General features: G+C 38.6%; 2 protein-coding genes across 6 annotated transcripts in view; one reads left to right on the top strand and one right to left on the bottom strand.

The window, feature by feature from the left end:
- LOC124256123 (kinesin-like protein KIF21A) overlaps window positions 1-26,808 on the top strand; it is a 132,127-nt gene that overhangs the window by 86,559 nt on the left and 18,760 nt on the right. For 4 of the 5 annotated variants that reach the window (XR_006892830.1, XM_046690079.1, XM_046690076.1 and 1 more), the window contains 3 exons: window positions 1,495-1,582; window positions 7,964-8,184; window positions 9,463-9,606. Coding sequence is in view for 4 of the 5 variants with exons in the window: in XM_046690079.1 (XP_046546035.1) it covers window positions 1,495-1,582; window positions 7,964-8,184; window positions 9,463-9,606 (453 nt within the window). In the remaining variant the exon portion in view is untranslated. Of the gene's footprint in view, window positions 1-928; window positions 1,005-1,494; window positions 1,583-7,963; window positions 8,185-9,462; window positions 9,607-26,808 lie in introns of all 5 variants that reach the window. The other variant, XM_046690077.1, reaches the window with a different exon arrangement.
- On the bottom strand, window positions 13,768-26,482 carry LOC124256125. The gene is made up of 4 exons (XM_046690080.1): window positions 26,365-26,482; window positions 22,393-22,553; window positions 17,305-18,475; window positions 13,768-13,987 (listed from the first exon to the last, which is right to left on the bottom strand). The coding sequence occupies exons 1-4, from the start codon at window positions 26,416-26,418 to the stop codon at window positions 13,901-13,903; spliced, it is 1,473 nt and encodes a 490-aa protein (XP_046546036.1). The 5' UTR covers window positions 26,419-26,482; the 3' UTR covers window positions 13,768-13,900.

Here is a 26,808-nt window from a genome sequence, read left to right as displayed (position 1 = left end):
CCTACCAAATCCTTACCCTTCATGCACCTTTCCTGTGGATTCAGTGAAAACAGTGACTTTTGTTTATTTGCGGCTGCGGTCTTGATTTGTTTTGTGGCCCTTCAGTTATACGCCAATTGAGTCTGCATGGTTTCCAACTTCTCGACTGTGATCATTAGATTCCCTTTCCACCAAAGTGCCTCTTTTATACACATGTTATTTGTTGAATTTTATAAAGTTTATTTTTGTAGATGTATGTATCTTCAGCATTCCTTGAAACGGTAGCTTGTGTCAGGTGATGTCATGCACACTTAGCATTCTTAGATATTGTGATGCTTGTGCATGTAGTTATGGACAATTATGCACACTTATTTATTTTAGAACAGAGTTGTGTTTTTTATGATTTTCCTGTGCATTTTTGATGTAATGATTTGCCGGCGCCATGTCTCCTTAGTTTTCAGGATGTGCTCAAAGATTTCAAGATCAATATGTCAAATTCCTCGTGCCAAACTGTTTTTCTGTAGTGCCTTTTGACGAATTTTGAAACACTGAGCCATGTAATATACGCATGTAGTCAGTACGTACTACTTAGATTTCAATCCGTGCCAAACCTTTTTGAACATGCAACTGGCTTTAACTCAGGCATTTGAGTGTTTAATGCAAATGTGCCAAATGTTTTTCACTTTATTTGTAAATGTTCGTGGTTGTATACCAAAGTTTTTTTATATTTGGATGAACTGTTGATCGCAAGTCATACTCATCAGTCATTCCCTCGATGCAATTTTCTTTAAATGTGATGTGGCTTCAGTGTAAATTTGCAGAAACTATTTCCATGTTGGCATTAGTTGTATGTTTTGTGAGTTTGTATGTTCACTGAGCACATCCTGTGGTTTCTGTGATGGCCGTGTTTGTGTGTGACTGACCCCACCCCCCTCATCTCTGGCTGCAGCATGTTAGAGGCACCTCTGCCCTCCGTGTTTGTCGGACCTCCATCAGCAGGAGATGTAGCCAATAAGAAAGAAAAGGTCAGTACTAACATATCACAGCTCATGAACAGGCCAAGCCTGGGGTGCTTGTGGTCACTTTGGAATGAGTTTTACTCTTGTTTTTGTTTTATGAAACTGGCGGACAAACATCACTACAATGGAGAATTATACATGCGAGAATGTTAACGATGTTAATGAACATTATGTGCATGTGAACCAAAGTTTCAAAACTATTTCTCATTTAGTTTATTTGGTTGCTGACAAATCTACTCAAAGGAAATTCCTTTTACAATCCTTTTCCTCTACTCAGCCCTAAAATGCTGGCACAGAAGCTTTTTCCAGAAAGGATATAAATGGTATTCACAAGTAATTTTGAAAGTAACTCTTCTCAAGCTGTAAAGAATACAAAGTTAGTATTCCTCTGTATATATTAGGATGTTATTTCAGTCAGTAATGCTGTTTGTCCCCAGTCATGTTTTATGTGTGGCTGATGTAGACTTAGTGACCTCCCTTGCTTGTCGCTCTTCAGGGCAGCTCACAATGAGGTAGCAAGGTGTGTACAGATGCCTGGCCAATCTAGTGCTGCTCTGCTGCCTATTAATATCTTGGTAACAAAGGTATCTTTATAAATGTTTAACTCTCAATGTTGTAAGCCACCCAACCTTTTTAACTCTTTTCCTTTCAAAAATAACCAGACATTGTTATAACAAATTCTGAACAGCGATGTGTTGATCTGATAGGAATCCTTGCAAAATAGTTCACTGCAGTGTATCAGCTGTAAGGCTGTTTTCTTGATTGAGTCATGTCTCAGCTACTACATGAGTAGTTGGTCGGTTGGTTTTTAAGGCCGCACTCAGCAATATTCCAGTGAGTGAGTGAGTGAGTTTAGTTTTACGCCGCACTCAGCAATATTCCAGCTATCTGGCGGCGGTCTGTAAATAAATCGAGTCTGGACCAGACAATCCAGTGATCAACAGCATGAGCATCGATCTGCGCAATTGGGAACCGATGACATGTGTCAACCAAGTCAGCGAGCCTGACCACCCGATCCCGCAGCAATATTCCAGCTATATGGCAGTGGTCTGTAAATAGTCGAGTCTGGACTAGACAATCCAGTGATCAACATCATCAGCATTGTTCTACGATGACGTGTCAACCAAGTCAGCGACCCTGGCGACCCGACCCCGTTTGTCGCCTGTTACGACAAGCATGGGTTACTGAAGGCCAATTGTTACCTGGATCTTCATGGCTTACTACACGAGTAAAGTGATCACAGATGGGTTTCATTCTTTGCATGATAGCAACAGTGCAAAATACTGTCTTCATCTGCTTGTGGGGCTGTGGGATAGCCTAGTGGTTAAAGCGTTGGCTCGTCACGCCGAAGACCCAGGTTCGAATCCCTACATGGGTACAATGTGTGAAGCCCATTTCTGGTGTCCCCGGCCGTGATGTTGCTGGAATATTGCTAAAAGCGGCGTAAAAACCAAACTCAGTCACTCAGTCAGTCAGTCAGTCATCTGTTTGTAATATTGTGAAGTGAATGGATAAAGTAATGGCAATTTATATCTCTGAAATAATTGATCGAATCAATCATCATTGGTAATAGGGCGAACCTTTGCTAAACCAAAACAAGCTGATTTTGTCAAGAGTATGAGGACCTATACCATATTTAATTTCTTCAACATTTATCACACCAAGAGTTAAGAAGGTTGGGAAGTGGCCGTGTATGTACAGGCTGATGTCTGATGTCAAGTAGTTTTTACAGACACTAGCTGTCCAAGGTAACTCTATTGTAATTGTTCAAATAATGTGGGTTTCGTCTTCTGTATCTGTCTGGAGAAAAGTGTCTTCTTTTAATATTTTTCAGTAATGTTAAAACTTTGGAATAGTATTGTGACAGAACTAATTAATGAGTAAACCTTCTGAACACATCCAAGTAGCATCAGTACAAATGCTAGGAAGTCATTACCAGTCAAGATGTTGTAAGCTTGTTCAAGATTTGTGGTTAAAGACACTTAAATTGCAGCATAAAGACATTTTATCATGAAATTATAATAGCCTGCATTAGCATGTGCTGACACGTTTACAGTCTATCTTTAACACAAATTAACTGATTACTTGGTTCAAAATTTAATCACTGACAGCTCCAGTTGACAATCCACACAGATAGTGTTGTTTGTTTCTTCTGTGTGGTATGCTGCTCTAAGGCTGAATGAAAAGGCAAGGCTGGTTCTCACCTGTGTCTATGAAGGAAAACTGAATCTTTCACTAAAAGAGAGTTCTCTGTTTCATTTAAAAAACCTCTATGCATTTCTGTGAGAATCACTTGTTTTTTCCTTCGCCTGTATGTGCATTAGTTTTGTGTTATTGTTTGCTCCTTGTGAAATCGTGTGGAACCTCATTTGTGGAGACGGTTTGGCTAATGTCATATCAGCTGGTTTTGCAAAACATGGAATGTTATTCTTCCTACCATAAATCCTTGAACATATGCCAGCCCTTTTATAAATGTTAAATCCAGCCACCCTTTGCCTTTTAGAATGCCTGCATTATATGTAAGCATCACTCTATTAAGTGTCCGAGGATCTTTCACAATTGATAAATGCTGGCCTTTTATTTGAGGATTTATGGTTGACTGTTTTCTTTACCATGCAGGTCTAATGATATGCTAGGAATCCAAAGTAATGGGGTTCTACTGCATTTCTCATGTGTTCGTTCTTTTTCAGATATGTAAAAATAGACTGTGGACTAATATATCAACCTATCTGACCATTATGAAAGGCAGAAACAGTCTCTCTTGTGTATTTGAAATTATGAACACACTATATATTGTGACTTGCTTCACAATATTGGATGTAGAAACAGGAATTCTGGATCAGATTTGCCTTTTCTGAAAAAAATTGAACATTTTGAGGGGATGTGAATTATGGGCATCAAAAGATTTATGAAGAAATTTGTTACAGAAAAAATGATAAAAACCTGCCTCTCTATTACACTAGTCATATTCTTTCTCTATTAATCTTTAGTTGTATATAACCCTTCAAATATTTATGCAACTTGCTGAAGAAGCAAACATATTTATTTCTACAAAATAAAACCAAATTCCATCTTGCAGCTGTTTTTTCGTCTCTTTGGGGTAGGTCTGCAACAGTATAATATAGAATAATGTATCTTAACCCTATAACTGTCATGTATGTCTGGCCACCTGTTCCGGTCAGTACACTCAGGCCTATAGTCAGCATGAAGGTCTCTGTGTATCTATCTATCTCTATATAGGACACACCAAAAAACATGTATAAGCACAAACATGCCTGTTGAAACACAGCACTGAACATCAGAAACTGAATCATACAAACTTGGTTCTAAATGAAATGTGTTCTCTTTGCAAGGAGAGTAACTGCTGTGTTTAACACACAAATTAAGTGCAGATTTGAGGGTTAGTTAATAGTTTTCAATCATAAGTGAGAGAATTTATGGATATCAACTTTTTTATTATAATGAAAACAATGTTTTTGGAGTTATGCTTACTGCTCCATCAGTTGAATGAATGCTAGGATGCATAGAGCATATGTACATTTAAGAAGAGAAGAAGGTAACAAAATAGCAACCTTTGTGAAGGTAAGCAAGCAGTTTATTAGAGCTGACTGGTTTCAGCATTGAACAATAGTTCTGATGAGCACTGACTGAGCATAATCAGAAAGAAAGAAAGAGGTAATTAACACTCAAAGGGAATTGTAATGGAAGACAGGAAGTTTACCTAAGACTGAGGATGTCACAGATGAATTAAATCATTAAGCCCCCAAAACGAGGCTGATATGTTCTAGATCACTGCGACCAATGTTCGATTATTTCAATTAATCGGACCACCACTGATATGTTCTGTGGTCACTGTTCATGGCTGTATGGTATACCCTGATGTCAATCATCTTTCTGCTTTTCCTTTGACAACAGTTGTTGGTAGAAGTAGACAGGAGTTTTGTAGTTTCCCACATGATGCTTTGGCCTTGGTCTTTGTTAATTGTGGATTGCTGATGAAACTGGACAGAAGTCTGTTGTTTTTTGGAGAATCTGGTGTTGAGGGGGTGGGTTTCTCCTGTGTATTGGTGGCCACAATAAAAAAGTTGACATCCATGGATTCTCTCCTTATGTGTCTCACTTCAGAACATTCCTAGTCAAACAAGTACTTGGTCATGAGCCATGTGATTGGACTGCGGGCCAGAAATATAGAAATGTATAGATACATATAGAATCTCACCCGAGTATCTTTTGATATCAAATATATCACCACGAGTTGATAAAGTAACAAATATCTGAGGCTTGCCGAGGATATTTTTACTTTTATCAACGAGTGTTGATATATTTGATATCAGAAGACACGAGGGTGAGATTCTATTTATCATCTCAAAAATCACTCTTCATTAGTTTTCAATGAAAAATGTACATCTCTGAACACAGTACTGCCATTAGATTTGCAGTGCAGCGATGTCATAACATTGTGACTTCAACAAGTTCATGACGTCATAGCATTGTCAGGGCATTGTACAAAATCTACTGTCAAAAACGATATCTCCTAGGATATATTGTCTGATCTCACACAAGCGATATCTACTGTGGAACACAGTTTTGGATGATAAACTGTCTTATGTAAAGGCTGGTAACTTGTGTGGAGGAGTGATAGGAATATGAAAAGCTGTATATGTACTTTCAGTGGTAGTAACTTTCAGTTCATATACTTGGGGCTTTCAAGAAGGACCCCATAGGTATGCTAGCACTGTAACTGAAAACTTCCACAGATGTACATTCTAACAATGCATCATCTTACCTGCGTCCAATTCACTTTTAATACAGCTGTACAGTATGGCTAAAAATACCCCACTACCCACCTGCTTATTTAGTACCATTAAAGTTAATCAAGAAAAGTGGGGGCTCCATATTTATTATCAGCGCTAACCTTAAATGGGTGTAACATTACATGAAACCTCATTAACAAAAAACTTGTTTAATTATGTAATCATGTCATTGGAGTTATACTCATGAAATACTACTCTGCTTTCTCCTTGTTATTTGACCAGCTGTATATAATCATGTCAAGGCTAGACAAACCAGTGGTTAATATTATGAACAATGTGACTAGGTTATGCTGACATTACTACGACACATAATGTAACTAATGTATCCTTGAATAATCTTTGACTGACAAATATTGACAGGGAACTGTTCTGACAGTTGAGCACACCTTACTCATATGACTCTCAAACAATGGGGGGTGGGGTGGTAAAGGTTTCGTAGATAAGGTTCAATTTAGTTGGGGCGGTGGGGTAGCCTAGTGGTCAAAGCGTTCACTCGTCGCGCCGAAGTCCAGGTTCGATTCCCCACATGGGTACAATGTGTGAAGCCCATTTCTGGTGTGCCCTGCCGTGATATTGCTGGAATATTGCTAAAAGCGGTGTAAAACTAAACTCACTCACTCAATTTAGTTATTGGGTGGCAGGGGAGTTCAGCTTATACATTAAAATTATTTGTGCTGACATGTTTCACCTAAAACCTCAACCCTTCATTGTTTCTTCCTTCAGTAACCACTAGAGTTTTGATACCATGGAGAATTGATACAGATAGGATTACTATAGAATAAATGACATGGTATGGTAGAAAGACTGTTCTGCAAACAAGTCTGATAAGATGGTGTCTGGTGTTTCTTGCACCTTGTGTCAGGAGAGCATGGAATTCTTCAGTGCATGTAACTGTGTTTGTAGATAGAGAAGTTCCTGACATTGGCATGATGTCGTGGAAATGTTCTGCACAACTTGTCAAGCGTGAACTCTTAAACTTTATGACCCCATACAAATATGTAATCGTTCATTTGTGTGCTTAACTATCAGTATGATAATGACCACTAACCATCAGATAACACAACAAAACATCCATAATTCTTTAACATGAGTGTTCTGTGACAACCATATCAGTATTTCAATATTAATTTGTCACACAATACATTTTTGGGAAACACTGAACTGACCACTAACACCCCTGATACACCTGACATCAAGGTTTCAGATTCTTTTTCATGTAGAACAAATCTGACATACATAGCGATAGCGATATTTCATATTCCATTGGTATTTTCTGAGTATATTTGTTAGATGAATGTGAGTTATCATATTTATGGGTATATTTTGGTGACCTTGGCATGACCTCACAGTAGAGTAGCCACAGATGCACAATTTGCACAGAGGTCGGATGTGGACAGGTCAAGGTTGCATAATGTTAAGACGTATATATATAACATTTGCACACATATTGAATTTTAGGAATGATGCATATTGTACAAAAAGATATAATGAAGCACTATTATTATTAGTAGTATTTTAGTTTGATATTTTGCCAGAATTAGTTATATATTTCCTATAAATACAGTGCTATCAATGTTGACAGTGGTACCTTAACCAAAAACTTATCATCTTGGGTTGAAATCCTGATTGGTTCCATTCAGGTTTGTCAAAACCCTCTCCATGCTCACTGGTTGAACCAAAGTGGTAAACCTCCATCTTGAAACATGCATCAGATGATACCCTGTGTTCATCTGGTATACTATTCAGATCGGGTTAAAACACAACGCACTATGCTAAGCATTCAGGTAGAAATGAAAAATGAAATGGAGTCATAACTATGAGATAAATTTGAATCATGTTATGACTTTTCCACATTGAAATCAAGGAACATGAATTTTCAAAACAGATTTATATCTGGTAGTTTCAGAATACAGGAATTTCAAAAGTATTTAGATATGCTTGACACTGTTTAGTAATTCATCTGGTGCATGTGATCAAGTTTTATTAACTTTTAATGATGTAGCACAAATAGCTTCTTAGTTGTCATGTATTGCCAAGAAATTACAAGTGGTTTTGATGTTTACTGTAGAGCATGTTTGAAAATAATTCTTAGTATCTATCGTTTCACTGTATAGCTTGATTTTAAGGCCTCATGATTTTAACTGTTTTCAGGCTCGTCGAAAGACCGCCACACCAGAAGATCTACTGTATGCTGGGGGTCCTCAGGAAGGTTGTCCGCCTTTGCTTCCTGTTCTAGAGACTCCAGATGAAGACAAGGAGATCCTGTGGCCGGTCAAGGAGGAGCTGGAGGGCATGCCAGTCAATGGGACAGACACTGTCCTGATGCCACCTCCCAAGTCTCTGGCTGTAAAGCCAAATAGCTCAATACCAAGGTGAGACATGAATCTGCCCTAGATGACATGTAGCTCAATGCCCAGGTGAGACATGAATCTGGCCTAGATGACATGTAGCTCAATGCCCAGGTGAGACATGAATCTGGCCATGAGACATGTAGCTCAATGCCCACGTGAGACATGAATCTGGCCTAGATGACATGTAGCTCAATGCCCAGGTGAGACATGAATCTGGCCTGCCCAGGTGAGACATGTAGCTCAATGCCCACAAGGTGAGACATGAATCTGGCCTAGATGACATGTAGCTCAATGCCAAGGTGAGACATGAATGAAGACATGTAGCTCAATGCCCAGGTGAGACATGAATCTGGCCTAGATGACATGTAGCTCAAGCCAAGGTGAGACATGAATCTGGCCTAGATGACATGTAGCTCAATGCCCAGGTGAGACATGAATCTGTAGCCAATACCCAGGTGAGACATGAATCTGGATGACATGTAGCTCAATACCAAGGTGAGACATGAATCTGGCCTAGATGACATGTAGCTCAATGCCAAGGTGAGACATGAATCTGGCCTAGATGACATGTAGCTCAATGCCCAGGTGAGACATGAATCTGGCCTAGATGACATGTAGCTCAATACCAAGGTGAGACATGAATCTGGCCTAGATGACATGTAGCTCAATGCCCAGGTGAGACATGAATCTGGCCTAGATGACATGTAGCTCAATGCCCAGGTGAGACATGAATCTGGCCTAGATGACATGTAGCTCAATGCCAAGGTGAGACATGAATCTGGCCTAGATGACATGTAGCTCAATGCCCAGGTGAGACATGAATCTGGCCTAGATGACATGTAGCTCAATACCAAGGTGAGACATGAATCTGGCCTAGATGACATGTAGCTCAATGCCCAGGTGAGACATGAATCTGGCCTAGATGACATGTAGCTCAATGCCCAGGTGAGACATGAATCTGGCCTAGATGACATGTAGCTCAATGCCCAGGTGAGACATAAATCTGGCCTAGAAGACATGTAGCTCAATGCCATGGTGAGACATGAAACTGTCCATAACACATGTAGCTCAATGCCCAGGTGAGACATGAATCTGGCAGAACTTAGATAACTCAATGCCAACGTGAGACATGAATCTGTCCCACATGGCATATACCATAGGTTACCTGACATCATAGATAAGCTGACATCTTAGGTCAGCCAAGCTTGGTCAATTCCTACCTGGAACATAAGCCTTGTAGAGAAATACCATACATACCACTCTGCATCACCAGCTGTAAGAGTGTTTCTGTTGTTTAAGGCCCATGAGTGGTAAGCGCCCCGATTCTGGCCCGTCACCCAGCCTGAGACGGAAGGAGTTCAAGCGTAACAACAGCCCTGAACCCTCCCCCGTGATGAGGAGGAAGAACTACTCTGACCGCTACGGGAGTCGATCTAGTTCCATGTAAGTCAGCATGTAACAGCCACTAATAAAGTCTCATCTGCTTGCTTTACGTTGTCTTATTTTCCTTTCACTTTTCATTTTATTAGCAGCTTCATGTTGTCTCATTTTCTTATCGGAAGCGATTCTGGCATGGTTTGGGAAAAAAGTAATATCTGGTTTAGTTTAGTGTAAATGCATTATATTGATGCTATATGTGAGTCAACTTACACTGAGGCAGAATTTAGTTCTTTTTGCTGGGATGCTTTTCTTTTGTTCTGTATACTGTAGTTAAGGTATCGTATGAAATCAAGTCCACCAATAATGAGTGTATATAGTATTGAAGGGATCACTGCGTGTTGTCCGCTATATTTTTCCTTAATTTTATATTATCCATGTTTTTTCAGCACAATAGCCAATCTTGTTAGATTCACTAAAGTTGAAAATCTCTGCATTCTGCATCAATACAGGCTTTTTAGCAAATTATAAGGCATGGCAGAAATATTTTTCAATGTAGCATTATACCAACTCACTAACTCAGCTCTTTGATGCCCATTCTTGATGTTCTGTGGTCTAGCATAGCTGCGGAATTACAAAGACTTGCACTCTAACAGCTGTTGTATTTATTGTATTAACATGTACTGTGTGTATCATTAATCCTGGAGTAATATGCATTGGCAAAAAATAAAATTGTCTCAGCTCATCTTTGGTACACCTCTCTCACAAATATTCTTTGTATTTTCACTCGTCCATTGAGAACTCCAGTTAAAGTTATGCCATTTACTAAATGGTATAAGTGTTAGTCCACAAGGCAATGTCATGAGTCTTTCCTCATTTCTTCTAGGCCTTTGATCATCACATATGTTTATTTCACACCCAAAATATCTGTATTTATGTGCCTGACAACCTATATTACATTAGCCTCTATTGATAATTGTATGTATGTTTCACTGTGAAGTGTCTATAATTCACGACCTCTTAATATCTGTTTCACCAAGACATACTGTAAGACTGCCAAGGTAAGCTTGTTAACCCTCAGATTACCCTGGTGTGGGGTACTTAGACTGAAACCTTCCTGGAAGAGTCCTATACCCTCCTGGACCTGGTTTACACACTATACCCTGCCTGGTGATTGTATACATGCTGCACATGTAGACAGTTGGACTACATGGACTCAAAGCTGTGGCATGTAGGACCTTGTCTTTCCAAATTCATTGGAAAGACATGGCTTATGCCTGAACTATTTATGTCCTAGGGAATATATGCATGCACTTGGGTGAACAAGGAACTCTGTTCCTCCTTGGATCAGGTGGTCAGGCTCTGTGATTGGGCTGCCAATTGGTCTACATACAGTGATGATGTGGATGGATGCTCATGCTCTCAATCATTTGTTTGCCTGATCCAGACTCAAATTGGAATCAGGTGGTCAGGCTGTAGCTGTGACTAGGCTGATAATGTGCCATCGTATCCTGATGATTCATTCAGTGGTTTGACGGGTCTGGACTCAATAATGTACAACCTGCTGTGATAAAGCCTCATTGCTCTGGTTGTAGCCTAGTGGTTAAAGCTTTTGCTCGTCCCGCCGAAGACCGGGGTTTGATTCCCACATGGGCACAATGTGTGAAGCCCATTTCTGGTGTCCCCTGTTGTGATATTACTGGAATATTGCTAAAAGCGGCGTAAAACCATACTCACTCACTCATTATTGCTGACTGTGGGAGTACACAATATTCTTTCACTGAAAATGTATACATACAGCCCTAGAGTTTAAGCCAATTCTGTTTCCTGTTCTCAGCATACAGTAAAGTCCTTTTAGTTCCTTTTTAGGTATGAAAGGACTAGCCTGGTTCAAGAGGTTGTCATTGGTGTGTGCATGTGGTTAGACTTATAGAAACGCTGACTGAGATGTTTTGCTGTCACCCTTCAACCTGGTATTAGGGAATTGTATTCTAATGACGTGTGCATGTATACAGTGGGATCCCAGGGTCCTGGGAAATGGTGGCCCCTGTCAAGAGGCTGTCCCCCTGCTTTGAGGGTCATGTAATGTGTCAGGGACAGATTATGTCAGATTGACATATCTTTGAAGTTGATCCGACCTACATTACCGGATAGCACACAGACGAACTAATGAGGCATGATATAATCAGCTCTGTGCAAATGGTATAGAACACTTTGATTGTCGGTATTGATTCGCACTGAAGGAAATATGATGAAGAAGAAATACTGGTATTATTTTTCATCAAAGTTTGCCTGTGCTTTGTGCTCATTTTATAGCTGTGACTTTTCGTGCTTTGGTGTTTAAAAACATGCTAAAACTATCCAACTCATCGATAAAGGGACATAGGTTGACCAGTTGTCTAGGGTAGTTGTCTGGCTGCTGTTGTACAAAGTGATCTTAGCACTAGAGGATCATAACTCCGATACCTTAACATAGACTTACAAAAATCATAGTGCTAGCAGAGGCCCAGATAAGCTGCGTATCCGGGTAAAATACGCATAGAAAATTTCCAATTACGCATTGAAAAATAATTGTTGCGTACCAATTACGCATTTAAAATGTTAGATACGCAAAAAGTTTAAAACAAATGCGTACGGAATATATTTATAAAATCGCTTGCGTAATGAAACAGACATTGATTGCTATCAAGTTGTACTGTTAGTATTGGACTAGTGTTGTACTGTCAGTACAGGATGAGTGATTTTTTATGAAATCATTTCCATTATATTTAAGTTGGTTTTGATTAGGTATGACATAAGGCAGAACATACCTGCTTAGTAAACTTACTCAATGACATAATACTTAGGTGAGTAAAATGACTGAAATACGCACATATTTGAAAGCAGTGGGTAATGGAAAATGAAATACCCACTCAACATTCATAATACCCACTCCCAAAAATTACAGTGGGTACAGTACCCACATGAGCTAAATCTTATCTGGAGCTCTGGTGCTAGGGTTGTTTTGTCCATAAATCTGTGATTGTCAATCAGATCTTAGATTGCCTGTTTATGTTTCACGTGTTATCAGCACCATGACAGTGTTCATGTGTTTCACCAAAGTGGCCATGTTTAATACCTGCATCATATGGGGCTCTGCTCCAATACTTCAAGGTAACACAGGGTTACTGAAATATTGTTCAAGGGAGTGTAAAACCAGACCCACTCACATCCAGAGAAATTGTAAAATAGCTTTGTCATGATGCTGAACACATTAGAGTTGTTGTCAGTGATGCTTAGTAAGTGTGAGTTACAAGTACAGCCTTTTTTACCTGGAATATTGAGATACATGCATGGTGAAAACCACCGTACAGGTTCCAGTCACCTCCTCAGTTCCTTGCCAAGTTCCTGGTGAGGGCGTTCATACCCACATCACCTGTACCATTCATTCCTCTAGTGTTTATGTGTTTCTTATATATTTTTTTCTCAGTGTAGAATTTTTCACTTTTACAAGACTGATACATACGAGTTTAAAGATTTAATATGTTCCTCAAACTGATGTTACTATAAGTTAAGATAATGTATCAACATTCTTCTTTTCTGCAATGTTTTTGAAAAAATTCCAGAGGTTTTAGTGAATTTCCAATCGCCCTGTTCGAATTCAAAAGGATGTTTTGACAATTGAACCTGTTCAACTTCATAGTACAGGTAGTCTGTTGTTGATGAATTAATCACAACTGTCTGTTTGATAGTCTTTCTAAATATTTGTATTTCTAGCAAGAAGGAACGTCTCAAGCATAACATGATCTACATATGATGTCATTTAAATGAGACTTGTGACAGAATGGTGATATTGGTAAAAAATGCCAATGAGATTGTAGAAAATAAATCTGATTGTTAATTTAACCCTTTTATTATGTTCATTAGAATTAAGACCCACATCAGCAGGGAGAGATACTTCCAGTCATAAATATCTAGTTTTCTCCCCAAGTTTTGTTCCTGAATAACCAACTTGACGAAAATAAGTTCGCCCATGGCCACTAGCCCTGGGTAAGTCAGTGTAGTATAGGGAACACAAGTACTGTCTTCTCTGGAACACTGAAATTGCAATAGTACATATTCCACATATTGAAGGGAACTTTCTGAAACAACTTTTGTCCAAATTCTTCTCCCACTGAATGTTTCTGTCCTCACTGTCACCGAAACTAGTGCGTTGAAGCTTGATTGAACTGTCTTTGAGGGACAAGGTCTACAGAATGTACTTGTCACTGGACAGACTTGTGAGCTGCTTCCTGCAGCTGTCTGTGACCCACTATGTGTGTGAGTCTGTACTCCTCTCCCTCCATGTGTTCAATCATGCGCCGTTGTCGAGACAACTTCTTTAGGTAGTTCTGGAGCTGTACTGCATTGGACCGACGATGAAGTCGCCGGCTGTGTGGCTTGGGACATGGCCTCGTTTGTGATGGTGCTGAAAGGAAGAAATACTTTATTTTGCAGAATACATTCGTGTATGTTGATAATTGTTTCAGAGGGGGTCTAATGATGGTGTGTTTTGTACAGTGTCCCTGTTATATTGGATGTACAAGGGCTATCAAAAAGTTTTTAGCCTAAAATAACAGCAGTATGAGTACTCAGTCTCATGGGGTACTGCTGTCAATCGCTCTTTAATGTGCTTCGCCCGGGTGACTCTCGAGGACCAGAAACTTAATGACTGCTCTGTACTCAAGCTTATCCATTTCTGCTGTTTCAATAGAGGTACATGTGATCAGATGTCACGTGACTGGAAACTAGCGACATGTGCATGTCAGTATTACGTTTATGTAAATGATATAAACTATTCTTCAATATCATACAATTATTTTCATCATACACATATCAGAAGTATTTTAGGTTAGGCTTAAAACCTTTTGATAGCTCCTCGTACCAGGGGGACGTTGTACAAAACAACCTTAGCGCTAAGACTACCTGAAATCCATATTAATGTATGGGAGTTATGGTTGTCTTAGCGTTATGATCGCTTTGTACAACGGCACTCTGGTCTAGAGTAGACATTAGAGGTGTCATTTATCTATGGCAAAAGTAAATATTCAGAAGGAAGTAGTGCACTTTCCCAGGCATATTCAGTTAGTTACATACCCTCAAATCAACCTTAAATTAAAATGAAGAACCCAAGGGCTAAGATATAAAGGAAAATGGAAAAATCTGAACTCAGTTGAACCTTGAATCATGGAGATCCCTGTGCTAGGAACATTAATCTTGAGAGAGAAACACATGCAGTCAGTTGTACCCAATGAACTGGTTTGAGATAAACCAAGAAATTTCAACACTTATGATTCCATATCCTGGTCTCATGTTCATAACAGTTGTTGCACAGATATCTCACTGAGTAAATTGTCTCTTGTCTGAACAGGGTCACCTTGAAATAACATTCTTCCCTAAGAATAATTTACAAGATTTGTTTTGAATGCAATGTAAGACATTTCTAAGAAGTATCACAGGACAGTATTTCTATGTATATATGTGGGCGGTGGGGTAGCCTAGTGGTTAAAGCGTTTGCTCGTAACGTTGAAGACCCGGGTTCGATTCCCCACATGGGTACAATGTGTGAAGCCCATTTCTGGTGTCCCTCGCCGAGATATAGCTGGAATATAGTTAAAATCGGCGTAAAACTGAACTCACTCACTCACTATGATGTTATTTACTGTGTAAATGCAATTTGGCTGAGTATCACTTTGATGGGGACAAAATTCCTTTATAGTTTCAAGGATATTACATCAGAGCTTCGGGGAAGCAACACCTACATAGGTGTGCAGTTGTCATGCATGTTCTGATATTATGTGCTCAGGTTTTATCTCATCATGGCTGATATCGCGGTTCAAGACATGTATATGACTTTCATATTGGTGACACCATATTAAGGTTTCAGGGAGTAATGTTGAACCAGGAAGTTCTATTTGTCAAATGAAAACTCTGAAAGGATTTCCTCGCATGTTAGTAGGAGATATTTTAGTGTAGGCTTAAACAAATATAACGAAAAATCCAGGAATAAAAGTATTAAGAAAACAACGTTTTGCAAACATATCCTCTAATTCCATCAGGAAATAGAGGCCTGGGGGTAATGTCAGCCAAGGAGGTAATCTAATATTATCACCCACTTCCTGTGGAGTCCACTAGTTCGGGGTACAGATAACTGTTGACTCTTGAGTCACCTGGCAATACAGCCATGTTGCTATCAGACAGTAAATACTCAGGCCCTGGCTACTGGTGTCACAGACCTCTTGCTGTCTTGTGGGACACACAGTTTGACTGGGATATCTTAACAAGGCTCAAATATGACAGGTGTAAATCTGTCTTTGTGATGTCAGTGCAGGGGTTAAATATGGGGAATGTGATGGGAAGATGATAAATGTGGTATTTCAATAGTTTATTGTTTGAAAGAACCAGTTAAAAACAGGAAAGATGAATTCCTAAGCTTACAAATCCGTTTAAAATTAGGATAATACATAACTGCACTGAAAAAAAGGTTAAATGTTTCATTTTCAAATAATCAGAAATAAAGGTTTCAGGTTTTCATTAGATTTTGATTTTATCTAATGCATTATACTACTCAAAAAGAAGAAAGAGAACACCCAGTATTTTCAATGACTATAGTTAATTATCAATTTGTGATTGTTCCTTAATTTGGAGTAGTATACATGTATTTATTTCTTGCTCTATGATATATAAGATTTATATTAAAGGAAGGACTCAGATGCATGTGGAACTATATATCTGTGATAGATCTAACCTTAACAAACATGATAGAAATGTATGGAAGATAGATTTTGTGTACATATTACAAACCTATCCTATTAATAAGGATAAAGGGGGCAACATGACAGCCCCACTTAAATGTAACAAAGGTATTTGATGTGACAAGAGACTGATCGTCAATACTACAGACCCATCTCTATAAGGGGTGGCATCTGATGATAAAAGAGTTGATTGTCCATACTGAAGACCAACAATAATACCCAGGGTGCCATCTAATGATACAAGAAGTTGTTCATTCCTACTACAGACCTGGAATAATATACTGGGTATTGAATCACATCTTTTGTTACGAAAAAGGTGATCATCCAGTCTACTGATTGTTAGTGTATTTCATAGACAGTTTGCATCAGATTTTGTCACTATTATTTCATATCCCATTTTTTATTCAAACCTGATTATATCAAGAACAGAAAACACCCAGCATTAATCTGTAATGTAATATCCCTAGGAAGCATTAAATATCCTGAACCAGAGGCCCAGATAAGCTGCGTATCCGGGTAAAATATGCATAGAAAATTTCCAATTACGCATTGAAAAATAATTGTTGTGTACCAAATTACGCATTTAAAATGTTAGATACGCAAAAAGTTTAAAACAAATGCGTACGGAATATATTTATAAAATCGCTTGCGTAATGAAAAAGACATTGATTGCTATCAAGTTGTACTGTTAGTATAGGGCAAGTGTTGTACTGTCAGTATTGGATAAGTGATATTTTTATGAAATCATTTCCATTATATTTAAGTTGGTTTTGATTAGGTATGATATAAGGCAGGACATACCTGCTTAGTAAACTTACTGAATGACATAATACTTGGGTGAGTAAAATGACTGAAATACGCACATATTTGTAAGCAGTGGGTAACGGAAAATGAAATACCCACTCAACATTCATAATACCCACTCCAAAAAATTTCAGTGGGTACAGTACCCACATGAGCTAAAACTTATCTGGAGCTCTGCTGAACTCACCAAGATTTTCCTTGTTTTGCGCATTCCATCCTGGTCATCCTTGTGAACTAGCAAATAGTCACAGAGGGTGTTGTCTGTTTTGTCTTCCGCTGGCTTGTGTCCATACATCAGGTTCTGCTCATTCTCCCTCATCCGGACCCTCACAGCATACAGTATGTCACTGAGAGTCTTTGTCCTTTCTTCAGGGTCGTGGATGTTAACGTACAGAGACTTCCACTCCTCTGTACCCTTGGAAGCATGAAGAGGAGCTTCTGAGGATTCAGATTGAGAGAAACTACTCTCCTTACCATTTGGCATTTGTTGGGAAAGCCTTTTTGTCTTCCTTGAAGGTTTATGCATTTGGAACTTTTTCTTTGAAAGTTGAGGAAGGTGACCATTAGCACGGTCAAGGTTATCAGAGCTCCTAACACTGTTACTGCCAGCAAAATGTACCTTTTTGGTGACTGATTTTGTGGGGATTGAAATTTCACATCTTGATGGGTCATTCACTGTTGGTATGTCAAAGTTGTTCTCTGAGATCAGTCTCATTTCATTGATTTGAGGCAATGCTGTCAGAGGGGAGAGAGCCCTTTGCTTGACAGTCTGAGAGTTATTGCCAGAGTACCACAAGGGTTTTGGAGCTTCCTCCTTAATTTGAGGCAGTTTAAAAACTGGAATATCCTTTGATGTTTTTGTTCTCTTTGGAATCTTTCTTTCTGGAAACAGTTTGAATTCGCCTTCAACATCACTATTGTCATTGAGTTTGGTCTCCCCACTGGATTCATCAGATAAGAATGTAAGTTCAGTGTCACTTTTTTGAAGTCCCTGATTAACCATTTCATCTCTGTTTTGCTCTTCTTCTGATATGCTCTTGTCACATTTGGGATACAAAGGACCTATAAGCCCATTTTTTATAATAGGAGGTAGTCGATGCTGCTCATGCCCAATGTGCTTGGGTATTGCACCATTAACACAATGCCTTGGACTTTTCTCGGTGTCTGAAAACCTTTGACTGACTCCTGCATCTGAGATTTTGAGCTCGGACATGTTGTGCCTGAGACTGGCCAACTGCTTCAGAAGCTGCTGTTTCTCCACAGAGTACATCTTCATGGTGTGATGAATCTCGTCCTGTAGCTTCTGGGTAGACTTCTGCAGGTAGTTCTCGTACATGTTGTTCTGGACCTGTGTTACCCTGATAACAGAAACATGAATTCTGTTTACCATGCTTAACCTTGAATTATCTAACTACAATGTGTCTTACCTGTCAGATGTACCTTGTGTGATCAAACTATGTTACCAACTGGTGAGCTGAACCTTGTGTGATCTAACTACATTGTATGTGACTTACCTGTCAGATGTACCTTGTATTATCAAACTATGTTACCAACTAGTCATCTGAACCTTGTGTGATCTAACTATGTTACCAACTGGTCAGCTGAACCTTGAGTTATCTAACTACATTGTATCTGACTTACCTATCAGATGTACCTTGTATTTTCAAACTTTGTTACCAACTGGTGAGCTGAACCTTGTGTGATCTAACTTTGTTGAGTCTGGCTGTGTCCCTGTTGACGTGGCTATGTTAGTGAGAGTGGAAAGAAAATGCTTCTTGTTGTCAGGATGGCTTTACTCCAGGTCAGGTGTTGTAGTCACAATGTAGGAAAGTAGATTATCCCATACTTCGGCTTGTTGTGTGATATATAGTTACACATTTATGATCACGATTCTTGTGCTTTGTCTACACAAGGGCTGTCATATATCCTATATGCTAATACTTATCTTGCATATATGAAGTTTCAAAACTGCTGATTGATTACTTTACAAGAGTTTATACACTGTCAGCTGATATATGACTGATATAGAGCGTATCTTTGCAATGAATGTTTTGAGTTTACCCGTTAAGAATGGCATTACAATACCAAAGAAATATTTTGAGTTAGGACATGTACGATTTTCTTAAGTTCCAGTTTTCATAGATGTTCAGATTTTCTCTGCATAAGTGACATATCAAGATCTAGGTATTTTTCGATTTGTTTAAATAATGACGTTGCTTGTTGTTTAACACTGCACTCAACAATATTCCAGCTATAAGGCGTTGGTCTGTAAATAATCGAGTCTGGACGAGACAATCCAGTGATCAACAGCATGAGCATCGATCTACGCAGTTGAGATACAATCACATGTGTCAACCAAGTCAGCAAGCCTGACCACCCGATCCCATTCGTCGCCTTTTATGACAAGCATGGGTTACTGAAGACTAATTTTAACCCAGATCTTTACTGGTCAATGATGGAAGGGTATTGTGAGTGACATCTTATTAAAAGTTATCTTATTATCTTTCATCAAAGGATAGTATGTTATTAATGTATGCTTTTTCTAACTTAAGATTACTTGAACACAAACAGTTACCTTACAGTAGAATCTAATAATTGCATGACGCCTGTGTTCTGTTTGACGTTGTTAGCGGCACCCAAACAAGCTAATAACATTCTCGTGGACAGTAAATATTACTGCCGTAGGCCCAGTGAGAGTGACTTGATGGGTTACAGTCGTAAGGTTAGGTAGTGCACTACAGTATGGTATTCCACTGGGAATGTGATTTATGAGTTTCCTTCAGTTGTGAGTTATCAGGGCCTGGGTTCATGTTTCATGCCTGCACCCAAGGAAATGAAACTGTTTCTGTAAACATCGTGATGAAATACAGGAATACAAGAAATAATATATACTTTTTAAAAAGTATTATTTATTTTTATGAAGTGGCTATTCCAAATTTTGTTTTGTAAAAATTAATTTAAATTTTTTTGGGTCACCTTTCCTTCTTACCTTTGTCACAATTTGATGTGTTGATCACTGGGTTGTCTGGTCCAGACTCGATTATTTACAGACTGCCAACATATAGCTGGAATATTGCTGAGTGCTGCGTAAAACTACTCACTCACTCGGTCACAATTTGATGTATCCAAAACATAAAACACATACCGGTAAGTCAAATTATGTCACAACATGTTTTGAAGCAACCCAAATACACCAATGAAACAATTTTTGTCATCTTGTTTCACCTACAATAATTACGCTGTTCATTTTAAGAGTAAAATATTGATGATCAGTGCTGATAATTATTTTCTTGTACAGTAAAGATATATATTCAACATCAGAATTTAGATGTGAGCCTCACAGGATGCATGATGATTAGTTGAACGTGATTTTCCTAAAATAAAGGCACTGGTATATATTACATCACAACTAACCCACAATCAGTTGAATATGATACATATCATGGATATTGGGCAATAAATACAATAACAAGTCAGTTGATATATTGTTCATTATATTCAGTGAAACAATAACAAAATAATTATTTAATATATTTTATGACAGTCTTCACAGTGTTAATTTATCATGACAATGCCCGCATCACTGTAAAATTGAACATATGGTGTTCGCTGTTACAATGCTTGGCTTGGATATGTTAACTTTTGCATATCCCTGTTCGATAAATGACACCCAAATTCTATTAAAATGCTCCTTAAGAACCAACATAAATATTTAATTCTAGTAATGATGAATAACAAATTAAATTCAGAAAGGCTAGTATGTATAAGATCAAAGTAAAACAGGTGTGATAGGGTACATACAGTACAATCATGCTCACACCATGCTCAAGGTAGTTTATTCAAATATTGTGTACATAATTTTCTGATATAAGAATCTGATGATTCATCATATTCATAAGACAGGTGAAATACTACATTTGTCAATATTCTGATTTCTGATATCATGATCAACAATTACAGCATTGACAAAATTCTTACCTGCCTGCTGTTTTTTTCAGCTTAAATTTCACACCTGAGGTTATAGTCAGTCAATGTTAAGGCGTGTACATGAAAGGCGTACATGATAGGCCTATCGAGAACAATGTTTAAGTGTAGTGTTTACATATGCACTGCCAGCTAATATAGATTTCAGCCTAAACAATTGCCAGTCCAGCAAGCTAAACAGCCCAGTCATGCAGAAACAAGTTATATCCGTAGGGTTTTACTAAGAATGTAATTTGTATGAGAACGCAGTCAACCCAGAAAGTGGATCAATTGAATAGAAACGTCCAATTTACACATGAAATTTACCAAACAGAAAACATTTGACAGAGTGTGATCTTAATGTACCATTGTGGAGGACACTGACATGCTTTAGGTTTAACTGTTGATTAAGGTGTCAGACAGGGTGTAGTTTTCTGGTGTTTGTTTTTGAGATTGGAGTTGGATTGGATCCAGGTAGATTGACATGTCATGGCCTCTATCAGGTGTAGAGAGAGGGGCTCAGTGTATGGTTTTTGTCCTCGTCTTAAGCTGTATATCACATGCATTGATTCATGATCGATCACTTCTAGGATCGTTTTTTCATAATGTTCTTATTATAGACTTGGTTTAGTGGGGATTAAGACTTTCTGGGGGTATTGAAGAACAGTGTATGGTTGTTAGGAATCAGTCATAGTTTGTATTTGGGGAATGATGTGAAAAATAATCAGAAAGAGCTGAAGTAGCAGTAAATGTTACTGTAGAAATTCTTGAAATATCCATTCACTTCCATGCTTATTTTGTCTGAAATATACTGGGAGTGATGGGTGGCCCAGTGGTATTTGTCAGAGGTCAGTGTTTGATTCTCCACAATTTAACATTGTTTGCATCCCTACTTGTGCAAAAGTTTTCAGATGTTTAAAAAGATATGTTTCCATAGTGAAACCTTTCATACTGAAATTAACTCTTTTTTTGTGCCCTTACTATTTCATTTTATAGATTTGGTTGGTTGGTTGGTTAGTTGGTTGGTTAATTGATAACACCACACTCAGCAATGTTCCAGCTGTATGGCAGCGGTCTGTAAATAATCAAGTCTGGACCAGACAATCCTGTGATCAACATCATGAAGATCGATCAATGCAATTGGGATACAATGACATGTGTCAACCAAGTCAGCAAGCCTGACCCTCCGATCCTGTTAGTGGCCTCTTACGAAAAGCATGGGTTTCTGAAGACCAATTCTATCCCAGATCTTCACGAGTATCATTTTATGGAAAGAATAAGAATATGTACACCAGAATAGATGATGTGTTACCTGTCTGTGACAGAGAGGGGCATGACCAGCCCTTCCTGGGGTCCGCCTTCACCCACTGTTCCCATCTCCCCCAGGTTTGGTATTTGGGGAAGGGTTGGGATGGCAGGAATCTGGGTCATCACTGGGCGTGGTCTTCGGTACTGCCCATACAGATGATGTTGCTGAAATGCAAAGCAAAAGTTATCTCTCTTCTTTCATTCAGATAACATTTAAATTGGAAAGACACTTTCTAATGAAATACTTGTCTGGTATTTTGAATCTCATGGATCTATGGATTGAATGGAATAAATGGATTTGTTTTACTATTTAAATGCAGGTGTGGCTATATAGTTTTTGCTAGTGCTGTTGATTGTCGGGGGTGGTGGGGTAGCCTAGTGGTTAAAGCGTTGGCTCGTCACCCTGAAGACCCGGGTTCGATTCTCCACATGGGCACAATGTGTTAAGCCCATTTCTGGTGTCCCCCGCCGTGATATTGCTGGAATATTGCTAAAAGCGGCGTAAAACTAAACTCAGTCAGTCAGTTGATTGTCGGGATTAAAGCACAATCAGTAGCATAAATAATCATTTTGACTATATCTTGGTACAGACTTCCAATAGATCTATCTATCTATCTGCTGAACGTAAGTCCAAACACATTTAGAGTAAATTTAGGCTTGCCACGTTTTTAATCGTAGAATATGTGTGCTTTTAATTTATGGCTAGATTTCTCTTCTGTCGCCAATGGCTGAAGGGATGGTGTAAATCCAACTAGGGTCCATGCAGGTGGCAGAAGTAATGTAAGTCCCCATTGTCCCTGGTATGGTGATCTACCTTCAGTTATTGGCGATTTATAACCCATTTTTATACTGTATTGTTTTTCCCCTATAGTGAAAAAAAACGTTTTAGATTTAATTACTAGTTTTACATACATTTCTGTGATATTCTAGTTGTTTTACTGTCCTTGTCTGCAGTTTTTTTTTATAATATACATATATTTCATTTCAATATCAAATGTTCTCGTCACGATATGGCTGAAATATTGCCGATGTGACGTTAAATATTAACTCACTCACTCACTCACCACTATCTGCTGAATTGTTTTTTTTACCAATGACAAATTCTGCTCACTGTCATGCACCATGTTCTTTCCTTGACCTTGATATGTATTTCATGCTCTTACTTGAGTGGCTATGGGAGGACTGGGTATATTTGTACACAAACATGCATGAATTTCAGTACATCAAGGGTTGCCTTCTGGATACTATACCGATATAATACATAAATACATCATCTAGTTCCCCAGCCCACAGGGTAACTGTGCACAGAACCAACCCATTCCATCCCTGTTTTTACATTTGTATATGTGGCTGTGTATACTGAATAGGTTTGAATTGTGTTAGATTAATCAGTAGTTGCCGCATTTATTGTGGCAAGTGCTTCAACATCTTGTAGCTGAGTAGGATGGATATACTGTAGCTGGTCATGACAAAAACAAGTAGTGAAAGATTTGTAACTCTTGATACATATCTGAAACTTGTGAGTAAATGACAGGGGCTTAATCCTCCTTTTTGCAAAGCTCCAGACATACAGTGGAACCGAATAAGCGAACACTTGTGTTCCTATATTTAGTCCCAAATGTTCACCCACAGTGCAATACAAAGCACATGATAAAACCTGGAAAAGACTGACTGACTGAGTTTGGTTTTACGCCGCTTTTAGCGATATTTCAGCAACATCACAGCGGTTGATACCAGAAATGGGCTTCACACATTGTACCCATGTGGGGATTCGAACCTGGGTCTTCAGCGTGATGAGCCAACTCTTTAACCACTAGGCTACCCCACTGCCCACCTGGAAAAGAATATAGGAACACTTGCACCATCATGTGTTCCCTTCATTTCCATGAGTGTATTATTTCATGCGATTCACACCTTGTACCTGTACACGTGATGAATCAAACCATTCCTTGTCATTACAAGTAATTGCCCAAATTGTGAACATGAAAAACTAAAGGGAAAATAAATCAGTTGGACAGGTGGACACTGTGAATGGTGAAAAAATGGTTCTTTGCAGTATCAGAATCTTACAGTACCACAAAATACTTTCAAAATGACTTACCAGTCAGTTGTGTGCCAAAGGTGTAAAGGATCCAGACAATATAAATCCTTATCTCACTTATGTTTCACGGCTATTGAGAAAATACTCCTTTGGAACAGTCTGGCCTAACAGTGGTGTTCCAATATGGTGAACCACTTTCTCCTTCAAAAAGCCAATAATAATCCAGGCTAGAAATCTCAAAGGCCTTTTGAAATGTTGGTGGTTGCCAGCTCTCCTTTATCAAGCCAATGTCTGATGTAAAATATTGAACAAAATATCGAGAGGATTTGTGGAGAGTAGGAAAATCCTACTTTAACCCTCTATAGTTTGCCACACGTAAAGAAAAGTGTTAAAGGCAATGCAGGATGACTTAATAGGATCAACAGCCAGGATACAATGTATGTGATTGTTGATGTCGATTTGGAAATATTGCTTTAAGATTGCAGATTTTAAAATAATTGTTTATTTTGCCACTTTTCTAAAATAATTTTTTCCAAACTTTTTGAAGATATATGGAGGATATTACATGAGTGCCCATGTCATACTATGTTTACGACACGAGTGCATAAAAGTTGGTATTTCCCGAGCAAGAGCGAGGAATGTACCGATATTTAGGCACGAGTGTCGTAAACATAGTATAATATGGGCACGTATATGATATTCTGTTTATTACCAAAAGTCATCAAATGGAAGAAAATGAACCCAAATCTACTTTCAAACATAGGCTGGCTACCTGCTGTCGCCGCACGTAAAACGTAACATCACAGAAGAAACGTGACTTCATAGCATTGTTCGTGACATCGCGTCACCATGACAAAATGATATTTTGTCCTCGTAGGTAATATACCATAGTATATTGGCTGATTGTTAAAGCTTAGATTTCTATAAGGCTTTTAGATCTTTTGGGGATTTTTAGTGCTGCAGGGCTTGATTACCTGACAGGCATTTTCTCTTAAATACAGCAATCTACAAATCTTGGGGGTGGGGTGGTGTGTGTTTCTACAAATTTTAGGGATGAACAGGCTCTATGACTGGGTTGAAATTGTGTCATTGTCCCCCAGAGATTTGCTTCATTGTTCATATATTAGTCACTGGCTCATCTGGCCAGACGTTTTTACAGGTTGTTGTCACATAGCTGGAATATTCCTGAGGAGTGGAAGTAAAGGGGTTAATAACTAATTGCCTAAGATTAGCTAGTGACATGGTACTAGACGAGTGTTGGTGGCACTGGGATAAGATTAGTTTGAAGAATTGATACCAAATGTGTTCCAAACAATATTTGAACTTGAGGTGAAGGTCCTGGAGGCTGATTTATGCCATCAATAAGGTTCCTCTGGAGAGCTAAGTACATGAGCAGCATTCTAATTGATCTGCAAATCCTAGCATTTGAACTTGTAGAAATTCTTGAAAGTGTGAGTGTGTTGTGAGGACTTGCTTATTGAAAGTTAGGAAATAAATCATTTAGCTTGTAGGAATGGAGATTATGCAAAGACAGCGGTGGAGTGGAATAAGCTGACTGAAAAGGGAATTTATTTAACAGATAGTCTACCTGATTGTGCTTTATCTGGAACAAATGACTTGAAGGCAGTGTGTATCTGGTGGTTAAAATGGATCATTAGGATGACTTCAGACTGGAATCCTAAATCCAGACCCGACAATGTAGCCGTCTAGTCTCTATTTTCACTTGCTCACATTGGAAAAGCATTAGTCATTGGGCATCACAACCTCATAGAACTATACGAAAATAAGTTACATTTATGTAATGAAAGTAATTGTCTCATGCTGTTCTTTGTTATGATCACTTCTTGACATTAAGAATTTTCAAGTCAAAACTCCCTTAAAACATACAAACAAAAAAAAACAATTAAAAAAACCCAACAATATAAATCAACATACCTGTTTTCGTGCCCATGAGTAGCACAGAGGTTCAGTGCCTCTCTTGAATTTCATAATCACACAAGTAGAAATTGTTTCCCTTTTTTATAGCATCCTTCTCACTGTCTTTTAAATCATTGTCGACTGTGAAAAACACCAAGTCATAAATTCATCTAAATTCCCAAGCCCCCGTGGTTGTCCTAAAGGAGTAACCCGCTGCTGATTGGAGGGAATGTCCAAAGAGACAGATAGGGCATACAGTGGTGGCAAACACTGGGATGTTTGGAGATTATTGCTCTTAAAATTATCTGGGAGATACGAGAGGTACGAGGGTGTAGTTATTGGTAGGATAGACCACAATGATCACCAGCTGAGAGATAAAGACAGAATATGAAGTCCATAGTTTGACCTCTGATCTAATTATCCCAAGGTATTATGCCCAGGTGCTTTGGTTCCTGTAATTAC

Source organism: Haliotis rubra, unplaced genomic scaffold, assembly GCF_003918875.1.
Source record: "Haliotis rubra isolate DU_JTF1 unplaced genomic scaffold, ASM391887v1 Scf62, whole genome shotgun sequence".
NCBI classification, from domain to species: domain Eukaryota; kingdom Metazoa; phylum Mollusca; class Gastropoda; order Lepetellida; family Haliotidae; genus Haliotis; species Haliotis rubra.
The sequence above is the reverse complement of the archived record's forward strand: the minus strand, read 5'-3'. Positions and strand labels throughout refer to the sequence as shown.

Bases quoted from the DNA above. Each gene is read 5' to 3' on its own strand.
- LOC124256125 (XM_046690080.1), bottom strand. From the start codon at position 26,418: ATGAAATTCAAGAGAGGCACTGAACCTCTGTGCTACTCATGGGCACGA. The intron at 22,554-26,364 runs GTATGTTGATTT...TTTGCATTTCAG, and splicing joins ACTCATGGGCACGAAAACAG to CAACATCATCTGTATGGGCA. The intron at 18,476-22,392 runs GTAACACATCAT...TTCTGTTATCAG, and splicing joins CCCCTCTCTGTCACAGACAG to GGTAACACAGGTCCAGAACA.